The sequence below is a fragment of the Zonotrichia leucophrys genome, chromosome 18 (assembly GCF_028769735.1).
Source record: "Zonotrichia leucophrys gambelii isolate GWCS_2022_RI chromosome 18, RI_Zleu_2.0, whole genome shotgun sequence".
NCBI classification, from domain to species: Eukaryota; Metazoa; Chordata; class Aves; order Passeriformes; family Passerellidae; genus Zonotrichia; species Zonotrichia leucophrys.
This window is the reverse complement of record NC_088187.1, coordinates 11,846,089-11,855,911: the sequence shown is the minus strand read 5'-3', so window position 1 is coordinate 11,855,911 and position 9,823 is coordinate 11,846,089. Positions and strand designations below refer to the sequence as shown.

The 9,823-nt window shown below is 63.2% G+C and overlaps 1 protein-coding gene across 1 annotated transcript; it reads right to left on the bottom strand.

Annotated features, from left to right (window-relative positions):
- Window positions 1–4: 4 nt before the first annotated feature.
- On the bottom strand, window positions 5–9,001 carry LOC135455568 (dynein axonemal heavy chain 17-like). The gene is made up of 27 exons (XM_064728897.1): window positions 8,654–9,001; window positions 7,778–7,971; window positions 7,332–7,524; window positions 7,157–7,256; window positions 6,994–7,079; window positions 6,750–6,875; window positions 6,349–6,504; window positions 6,186–6,269; window positions 5,700–5,867; window positions 5,328–5,444; window positions 4,958–5,226; window positions 4,655–4,850; window positions 4,407–4,553; window positions 4,084–4,192; window positions 3,855–3,958; window positions 3,611–3,751; window positions 3,349–3,492; window positions 3,020–3,202; window positions 2,659–2,925; window positions 2,353–2,522; window positions 1,909–2,131; window positions 1,715–1,831; window positions 1,510–1,596; window positions 1,160–1,312; window positions 562–810; window positions 227–349; window positions 5–61 (listed from the first exon to the last, which is right to left on the bottom strand). The coding sequence occupies exons 1-27, from the start codon at window positions 8,999–9,001 to the stop codon at window positions 5–7; spliced, it is 4,311 nt and encodes a 1,436-aa protein (XP_064584967.1).
- Between the last annotated feature and the right edge of the window lie 822 nt (window positions 9,002–9,823).

Sequence of the window (9,823 nt, the reverse complement as noted above, 5' to 3'; positions counted from 1 at the left end):
GCATTCAGCACCTGTGGTTGGGGCAGGAGGATGAGCTGGGGGCCGTGGTGAGGCCCCAGCCCTGTGGGGCAGCAGGGGGATGGAGGAGTGGCAGCTCCAGGCGTGGCTCCACGAGCCCTGTGTGCTCCCTGTGGGCCCCAGGAACCGTAACACAGGGCCTGGCAGCCACGGAGTCACGCTGGCACAGGGGCCCAGCAAGGCAGGGGAGGAGCTGAGCCCCCTTTACCTTCTCCATCCCGGCCTCCTTTGTCGCTTTGTCCACAATGCCGCGAACCTCCTCCTCAAACTTGTGCAGGTTGAGCTGCAGCAGATCCGCCAGGGTGGTGTTGTCGGACATGGTGAACTCCACCTGGAGCAGAACCAGCATGGTTGGGCCATGGGCTCCCCTCCACAGAGAGGAGTCCAGCAGCTCACCCAGACCAGCCCTTTAACACCCACAGCTAGAGATGCCACACAAACATTTGCATGTGGCCAGATTTGAGCCTCACGGCCCCCTTCCCTTGCTGGGTGTGGATCTGGGGAGCCTCCTGGGCCGGGGATGGGCAGGAGGGCTCGGAGCACCTTGGCTGTGTGCATGAGCTCCTGCCAGTGCCGGTCCCTGATGGCCGGGTTCTGCAGCTCGCTCACGGCGCGCAGGGACGTCATCATGTTCTTCACGCTGCTGTCCAGCCCCGTGAACGCGTTCCAGCCCTTCACGTCCTTATCCAAACCCCGGATGTCTTTAGCAAATTTCTTGCACTCAATATCCATATCCTCAACGTTGAGCTCTGCCCACTTGGTTGTGTTCCAGCTGGTGATGCTCAAGTTCACCTGGACCAGGATACATTCGCACAGCACGGGATTAGCAGGAGCATTCCTGCCCGGGCAGAGGAGCAGCATACCCAGTGCCTGCACGCCCTGTGTGCCCACAGGGCCCCACTCATGCACACACCACGCAGACCTGCTCTAAGAGTAACAACCTGCCCCATGTCTCATCTTCCCTCTGATGGCCACGAGCTCTCTGAGAAGCTGCAACAGCCCTGCAGCTTTGGTCGGCAATGGCAGCTGGCACCAGGTGCCTGTGCTGGGTGCCCATGCCAGCCACGAGCAGCCTGCTGCCCAGCCCTTGCCTGGATGCAGGGTTGGGCACTGTGCCCAGCTCCCAGAGCACAGCGCATACCAGGGTGACCATGTCCCAGAGGTCCTTCAGCAGGCGCAGCTCCTTGCGGCACATTTTGAGCTGTTTGTACTCTGGGAATGACACCTCAAACAGCGCAGCTGAGGAGGCCAGGGCTTCCATTTCCTTCTCCAAGGCCGTGATGCTCTTATGTTGCTGTATGGAGGAAAGGAAAAGGTGTCAGCCAGGGACTGTGCATCAGGGACATGTCTCTGTTCCTGCAGGGGCTCCATCCCTGCTGCAGGTCCAGAGGAGAGCTGGAGCCAGACCTGGAGCAGCTGCCCCTCCCCAGCACCCAGTGTCAGGATGGCCAGCGGGGACAGCAGTGGCCCTGGTGTCCTCCCCTTCCTTACCTTGTTCAGTGACTTGTAGGGCTCTGGTTCTGTGTACGAGAAAGGAGCATTTTCCTGGAAGCTCTCCCGGAAGGCGAGCTGCTGGACCTGTGTGGGAGCACGAGGAGCACGGGGCTCGTGAGGGCAGCCGGGACCCGGCAGTCGGGAGGAGCAGCAGAGCGCCCCCAGAGCTGCCCCGGAGCTGCCCCCCTGCCCCGGCTGGCACCTCGAAGTCCTGGCACTTGTTGCGGATGACGGCGGCCTCGGCCGCCTGCAGCGGCGCCGCGCTCTCCGACACCCGCAGGCACAGCTTCTTGTTGTTGTCCCAGCTCTCGGGCAGCTTCTGCAGGGGGCACCACGTGCGGTCACCAGCCTGGCCCCAGCGAGCCCCTGCCCGGCCCCCGCACCCTGGCAGCCCACCTGGAGCAGCAGGTGGATCTCCTCCGGCATCTTGTCCCCGTAAGTCTTGAGCAGCGCCACCGTCTCCTTCAGGGGCTCAAACATCATGTCCGTGGCCTCCTGCCTCTCCCTGACCTTCGCCAGGTGCGCCATCACCTCCACCAGTCCTTCATAGTCTCCCTCCTCCAGAGGCTTACTCAAGCCGGCAGTGGACTCTTTGATGAAATTCTGCAGCTCCTCGAGACTGAGAGGACAGTGCTGCTCACCAGGTGTCCCTGGGCTTGGGGCTCACTCTGCAGGCCCCCAGAAACCCACCCCTGGAGGTGCCTGGAACCTTCCCATGGAACCTGCACCTCCAGGGCCGTGTCCCTGGGTCAGCCCTGCCCTGGCACACAGAGGTGCCTGTGCCACAGCTTAGCCAGGCTTCACTCAGTGGGAGCAGCCCGTCCCTGTGCCAGGCCTTACCTGCTGGTGACGTGGTGGGCGAGGAACTGCCGGAGCACCATGCTGTGGCCCCTGATGGCGCTGAGCAGCGCCTTCTTGAAGGGGCGGCAGTCGCTCTGCAGCCACCCCCCAAACACCCTGGTTTCCTCAAACTCCAGCACGTCTTCATGCAGCGCCTCCAACACGTCGATCTGGGGACAGGAACGGGTCACGGGCTGTGGCTGGCACCTCTCTGGGCACCCAGCATCCTCCAGGGCACCCAAGCACCCAGCACATCTCCAGGCACCCGGCCCACACCTCCTGTTTAAAGAGTCCCAGGGGCGGTACCCCAGGCGCCAAGGGCTTCTCTGGCTCTGCTTTGGGCTCTGCTTTGGGCTCTCCTTTGGGCTCTCCTTTGGGCTCTGCCTCGCCCTCTTCAGTGGCACTGTCCAAGGTGAGGAAGCGCTGCAGGAACTCATCGGGGGTCTCCTTCCACAGGTGGGAGTGCTCCTCAAAGCTGGCACTGAATTCTTCACCTTCTGCCATGGTGCTGACCACCAGTGACATCAGGTGCTCCTGCATCCTCAGGAGATCCTGCTGGTCCTCCAGCGCCGCCTGAAGGGCCGGGCAGGGGTCAGGGACGGGCTGGGACACGGCCACCCTCGCCCCCTCTCTGCAGAGCCGGAGCTGCTGCCCGCCGTGGACTCACCTTGTAGCTGATGGCCCCCTCCAGCAGCCGCGGCATGGAGGCTGCCACCGCCTCCGTGTCCCCCAGCAGCCCCTCCACCAGCACCAGGAAGCTGTCGCCGGCCCCCACCTCCAGGGAGGGCTGGTACTGCACGCGGCCCTCGGCCAGCTCCATGCGCACCTCGAACAGCGGCGACACCGGGGCCTGCAACGGGCCGGGGGCTGCTCATGTGCCGCAGCCCCACAGCCCTGCAGGCTGCAGGGAGCGCGGGCACAGCCGCCTTTGGCACTGACCGAACCGGCACCCGAGCCCAGCACCGGGACACGCACGGCCACAACAGCAGCACCTACCTCGGGTTCCATGTTGGTGAGCAGCAGCTGCAGGGACCTGTGGACGAGCATGCAGAGCCCATCCAGCACGATTTTGTCGATGTGTGCCATATAGTTGTGCCATATCCGTGAGGCTACATCGGCCTTAAACATCTCTGCGTTCTCCTGCCACGAGAAAACCAGCCAGGAGTGAACACCCAGCAAAGGCATCGGCTCCTGACACTGCTTCAAGCCCTTCCTCACTCCCCTGTGAGCCACGCAGGGCTCCAGGGCCGTGTCCCACCTGCACCATGCCCTGGATCTTCTCGCCTGTGCTCTCGATGAGGGCACGGCGCTGAGCTATGGCGTTTTCTCTGCCTTCGAGGTCCAGGAGCGCCGTTTCCTTGTTGTCCTTTCTTCCAAACAAGGGAGTGGCTGAACAGTCCTGCAGGGAGGAGAGAACGGGGCTGCTCTGCTGGGCCAGGGAAAGGACAGTCCCAGCTGGATGTGTCCCAGAAGGATGCTTGTGAAGTGCCAGCAAACGTTACCTCCATCAGCTGGGTGATGCTCTGCAGGTTCAGCTTCGCTGTCTGGACTCGTCTGTGCAGGTCGTGCAGGGTCTCCCTCATCTCCTGGATGTATTCCATGACACCTGGGGGGGAAATGGGCACACGAGCACATTGCGGACACACCCCAGGGCAGTGGGAGGTCGGTTGGTACCAGGGACCCCCAGAAGGAGGATTGCCAGCCTGGGATGGCCAAGGTGAGGGTTTGTACCTTCATGGCTCCAAAATAGAGTCTTCTCAGCACTGGACAGACGGACATCCAGGGCCTCCCGCTCCTTTGCCAGCAGTGGCTGCTCCACTGGCATCAGCTGCTGCTTCACCTGAGCCAACACACCACAGGTGAGCCAGCACACCCACAGGTGAGCACCGAGGAACAGGTGCCCACCCCACAGTGCTGGATGGCACAGCTGTGGCCTGGCCGAGCCTCGGGAGGGGCAGGGACCTGAGGTGCCAGTGGTGTGCCTGTGGTACCCAAACCTCCCAGTCCCTTCCAGCCTGGAAAAGCAGCTGGGATGCCTCCCCTCCAGAACCTGCCTCGTTGTACCAGCCCACGATGAGCGCCAGGTTGTCCCCTATCTTTTGGAAGGTCTCGTTTTGGGCAAAGAGGTTCTCAGCGTTGGTGGGGATGTCCTGCTGCTGCTGGATGTGCAGGTACTTCACCTCCCGCAGGACGGCCGAGAGCTGCGAGGGACACACCGCGCCCGGGAGGGCTCGTTATCACCGGGGCAGCGATGCTGGGGCCGCTGCCGCTGCTGCTGGGGCTCTGCCGTGCCGGCACCCACCTCTTTGCTGAAGTTGACGCTGAGGAAGCCGGACTCGGGGTCCCGCTGCAGCAGCGGCTGCTCCAGGCTGAAGTGGCAGTCCTTGCCGGGCCCGCTCGCCCATTCCTCGTAGATCCGCCGTCTGTAGCTCTGCAGCAGCCCCATCATCTCCTCGTACTTCCCGGACACCAGCTCAGCCTCGGCGCCCACCATGGCCCTGCCAGAGCAGCAGGGAAGCCGCTGAAAGCAGCGGGGCACGGAGGGGACCCGCTCCGGGCTGGGTCCTGCCCCACCACTGCCCCGAGGGACCGGAGCTGCACCTACGGGTGCCTCATGGCCAGCAGGTCCTGGCGCGGCCCCTCCAGGCGCTGCTGCAGCTCCAGCGCCCACTTCAGCTTCCCGGCCACCGGCGGCATGTTCTTGTGGATGGCGGGGCCGCCCCCGGGCGGCGGCGGGGTCAGGAACCGCGTGTCGTACAGCATCTTCACGCTCTCCAGCTCGGCCTCGAACATCCCCAGCAGGGCCAGGTAGCAGGGGGAAGCCTCAGCCTTGATCAGGGGCCGCTCCAGCACGGTGGCAAACATGTGCACCAGCTGCAGGAGAGGCGGGCACGGGTTCCTGCACCTGGAGCGCTCCAGGACAGGAGACACCCCCGGGTCCCGCGGGAGCTGTGCCCGTGCTGGGGCTCAGGTACCTTCACAGCAGCTGTCAGGCGGTTGCAGTCGTCAAAGCCCTGGCAGAAGATGGCAGCCAGCTGCTTGTTCGCATCCTCAACCTTCTTCTGGAACTCTGCAAAGTCTGTGTTCCACTCCTGCCATTGAGAGCAAAATGGTTCAAAGCAGCACAGCCCCTGTGCCTCCTTCTCAGATCCTTCAGGAAGGGTTTGCTGAACCCAGAGGGTCCAGAGCCCCATGCCGTGCTCCAGAGCCAGCCCTGTGCTGCTGTGGGGCAGTCCCTTGTGTGACTGCAGCCCGTTCTCACAAGAGATTTTTCTCTTTTCACTAAGCAATGTTAACATCTCCATTCCAGCACCCATTACATTTCCACTCCAGCGCCTGCTCCTCACCTCTTCATCGGGATCCAGGGGATCGTATTTGCAGTCAGCAAAAGCCTTGGTGGCTTCACAGATCTCCTCAGAGATCCTCAGCACCCAGGTCCCAAGGAAGTTTCCTCGCACCCCTCCCAGCACCGTCTTCTCCAGCCTCTGGAATTCGATGGCTGCCTGGAACAGCTCCTGGCAAGCACAAAGCCCCGTGTAGCTGGCTCCCCTGTGCCAGCCTGCAGGTGCAGGAGCTGCAGCACCAGCACAGCCCAGCAGTGCTGAGGAGCAGCCCCACTGGGGTGGCATGGCCAGGCTGTGCCCATCCTGCCGTGGGGGCTCGGGGAACCTGCCCTGGCAATGGTGGCACTGACTCCCAGTGATGTCCCACCGTGCCAGCAGCCCCAGGCTGCAGCTGAGCCCCCCCTGTGGCACTGCCTCCCCGGGATCCATCCCCAGGGCAGGGAGGCCTGGCTGAGGCTGGCACTGTGCCCTGAAGTGCTGTGCTCTCACCTTGATGGCCCTGAGCCTGTGCAGGAAGGCATCCATCCTCCCAAAGATCTGCGGCGGGGGAAACTCCCAGAGCTCCTTCTGCTCCTGGGAGCAAGGGGAGAGGGGCTGTCAGCCCGGGCGCTGGTGCGCAGGGTCAGAGTTCCTGCACCGTCCCTGCACCCACCGGGAAGAACGTGCTCGTTAGCTCAGAGCAGTAGGTGCTGTAGGACTGGAAGAACTTCTCTATGATGGAGATGGCGTGTTTGAGTCCCTCCAGGGTCTCCTGGGGCTCTCCTTGCAGCCCCTTCATCATGTCCTCTGGGTTCAGGTATTTGTAGGTCTGGGACAGACACAGGCAGGGTGTCAGGAGGACGTGCAGGCTCCTGCTGCCCCTTTCAGCCCCACAGACTTGCTGTGGTTGCCTGCAGCCCGTGCCTGCCCCAGGCTGCCCCCAGCCCTTGGGGGGCTCTGCTGCTCCCTTGTCTGGGGTGTCTCCACATCACCGTGACTGGATTCTCCACATCTGCCCGCGGAGGCAGCAGCTGGAGGGATCGGGGTGGGTCAGTGCTGGCCGTGGGGCCGTACCAGGCTGATGAAGAAGTTGCAGGTCTCCTGCAGGATGCGGGCTATGTGGGCAGGCGAGTGGTAGTGCACGCAGTGGGCGCGGAGCAGGCAGATGGTGCACAGCACCTTGGGCACCAAGGGCCGCAGCTGCGGGAGCAGAGCCTCGTCAGTGTTGGGATGTGTCCCCCCACAGCCTCTGGGGCTCTGCTGCTGCCCAGGTGAGGCCAGCAGGCTGTGCCTGGTTATTTAGCCACACATCAGTTACCTCGGGGTACTCCATTTGCTCCATGTCCTCCAGCAGCCCCTGCAGCGGCTGCAGGTGCAGGTTGACATCATTGGCTTCCTCCAGACCTAGGACAGGGAGAAAGCCCGTGTTGGGATGGGGACACCTGGCTGGGGGCAGCCACCACCCTGTCACGGGACCTCACCCCCATTGACGGCCCTGATCATGTTCTGCAGCGACGGCCAGTAGCAGCTGTCAGCCTTCTCCAGGGCCTTGGCCAGCCCTGTCACCTGGGGTGTCACCAGCTGGGGAAGAGGCACCAGGATCAGCACGGGCGGCTCAGCACGAGGACACCTGGCCACAGGTGGGTGGGACAGTACCTGCTCACTGATGCACTGCAGGCTGGTCACCCTGGTCTGCCAGAAATCAAACTCCACCTTGGGCAGGGGGTGCAGCCCCTCCTGCAGCTGCTGCGCTGGGTCCCGGCTGAAGATCTCCTCAACCAGCTGGAACCACTCGATGACCACGGTCTCGATGGAGTGCAGCACTGTGCCATCGATGGGCCCCACCAGGCTGGAAGGCAGAAGGGTTATGCCCCTTGGGAGGCCTGAACTGCCCCAGGGGAGCCCCAGACAGCCCTAGGGAAGCCCTCACTCCTGCTTGAGGCCATCTCAGCCGGGGCAGATGCCTGTCCTCAAGCACTGTCTGCTGCAGGGGATGGCTGTGCCCAGGGCTGTGCAGGGACCCAGCTCCCATCCCTTCCCGAGTGATGTTTGCTGCCCTGGGCCCCTGCCAGGCTTTTCTGGCCCCAAGTGGTGCCACCCACCAGTCCAGGGCGGCGCCTGAGTCCTCCCAGCTGACCAGATGCTCGGGCAGTGGGAGCAGTGGCTTCCCCTGGATCTTGCCAGTCATCATGAACATCTTGTTCTGCAGCTGCTGAGTGTGGTGCACGATGTCCTCCGCCACAATCCTGGGCCAGTTCAGCCCCTCATCCTGGCTCAGGAGCAGAGGGGTCACAACCTGCGAGACAGGGCTGGCTCAGGCACTGCGTTGTGACCTGCTGTACACAGGGCACTGGGCATTTCCCTCTCGCTGCACATTGAGGCAGTCTCAGTGCTGTCACGGCTCTCTTGGCCACAGATGGGTGCTGCTGGTATTTATCAGTGTGACCAGAAGGCCCTTTGCTCTGGTTTCCAGCTGTCATGGCCTGGGAAAGGCTGGAAGTGGCACAGTGAATGCATCTGGCAGAGTCAGGGGCTGGCACATGAGCAAAAGCCCCCAGCAATGAGGGGGAATAGTGGGGGCTCCTGGAGCTGATGAAGCTTTTGGGTGCTCTGGGCTGGCAGCAGGAATATTCATGGGAAGTTTGAGGGAAGTCCACTTCGACATTTCCCAGCTGCAGGGTAAAGGTAAGGGGGCATTATTGAGTTTCTAAAATTGCAGGGAGGAAGTGATCCAGTAGGGGCCAGAAGCAAACCAGCTTGGTGACCTTCACCCAGCTCCTGTCCTTGTGGGGTTTGTTCAGCATGGGATGGGAGCCACTGCAAGGTCAGGGTGAGGACCTGGCACAAGTTTTCTCTGTGAATTTTAGTTCATTTTGGAGCCCACCTGGAGATTTGGCTGGAGCAGCTGGGTCCCAGTGTGCCCAGGGAGCTGCAGTGACCCTGCTCAGCCCCAGCCTGTCCCTGCACAGGTAACCCACCTCCAGCAGCACGGTGATGAGCTGCTCCACGGGCGAGGCGCCCACGTCTCCCACCAGCAGCGCGCTCCGACAGTTCTCCCCGGTGATGTTCTCCTCCTTCTTCTTCACGCAGTAGAAGGCCTTGCCCTTCAGGGCAGGTGGGAAGGAGGTAGTGGGCTGGAGCTGCCCGGCCGGGGTCAGCGCCAGCACCAGCTCCAGCAGCTCTGGCTGCTTGAAGAACTTGTCCAGCAGGACTGAGGTCTCCTCGCTGGCCGCAAACTTGGCCCACTTGTCGGCCCGGACGCGCAGCAGCGCCGTGGCCAGGTTCTCCAGGAGGATCAACCTCTGGTCCTGCTCTGGGTCTGACATCCTGCCAGCACCGGGCTCCCCAGCACCTGGAGGGTCCAGAGGGAAGCCCCGCTCAGCCAGGGCTGTGCCGGCCCCACACCCTGCCCTGACACTGCCATCATCCCATCATCACCCTGCCCTGCCCTGTGCCTTCCCTCTGCACACCTCAGGGGAAGCTGCCAGTCCCAGCCCTGCCTGGGCCCAGTGGCCCCAAGCCTGTCCCATCCCTGTCTGCCCCATCACCACTTGGTCCTATTGCCCTCTGACCTGCCCCATCCCTGCCTGCCCCTATTACACCCTGACCTGCCCCATCCCTGCCTGCCCCATCCCTGCCTGCCCCATTACCCCCTGACCTGCCCATCCCAGCCTGGTGCTATTGCTGCCCTGGCTCACCCCAATCTTACCTGGCTCTGCTCCTTCCCTGTCGCACTCCTCAAGGCTCCAACAGCCTCCAGGCACTGGCAGACCCCACCTGCCACTGCCAGCAGTTCAACTGACAGTGTGCCCCAACCGACCCTGGCACCAGCCCAACGGGCACCAGCCCAACCGCAGGGCTGCCCTTCCCCTGCACAGCCCACTGCCCCATCCCTCAGCCAGGGCTCATTGCCCACCCTGGCCGGACCCTGGCTGCAGTGCCAAAGGCTGCAGTGCCAAAGGCTGCCCCATCCGAGGCACAGGATGGGCAGGGGCTGCAGCAGGGAATGCTCTGGCAGATCCCCCCATGGCACAAGGGTGCCTGACTGGACAACGCCTGCAGGCTGATGGCACCAACACAGCTGGCACAGGCTTGGCACTCCCAGCCTGGCTGTGATCCCACTCACAGCTGGCACCAGCCGGGCATGC

What these genes read in the sequence shown, in the direction of transcription:
- LOC135455568 (XM_064728897.1), bottom strand. Translation starts at nt 9,001, where the DNA reads ATGTCAGACCCAGAGCAGGACCAGAGGTTGATCCTCCTGGAGAACCTG. An exon ending in AGCAAATGGAGTACCCCGAG is followed by an intron (nt 6,876 to 6,993) that starts GTAACTGATGTG and finishes CTGCTCCCGCAG; the next exon opens with CTGCGGCCCTTGGTGCCCAA. An exon ending in TCTATTTTGGAGCCATGAAG is followed by an intron (nt 3,959 to 4,083) that starts GTACAAACCCTC and finishes TTTCCCCCCCAG; the next exon opens with GTGTCATGGAATACATCCAG.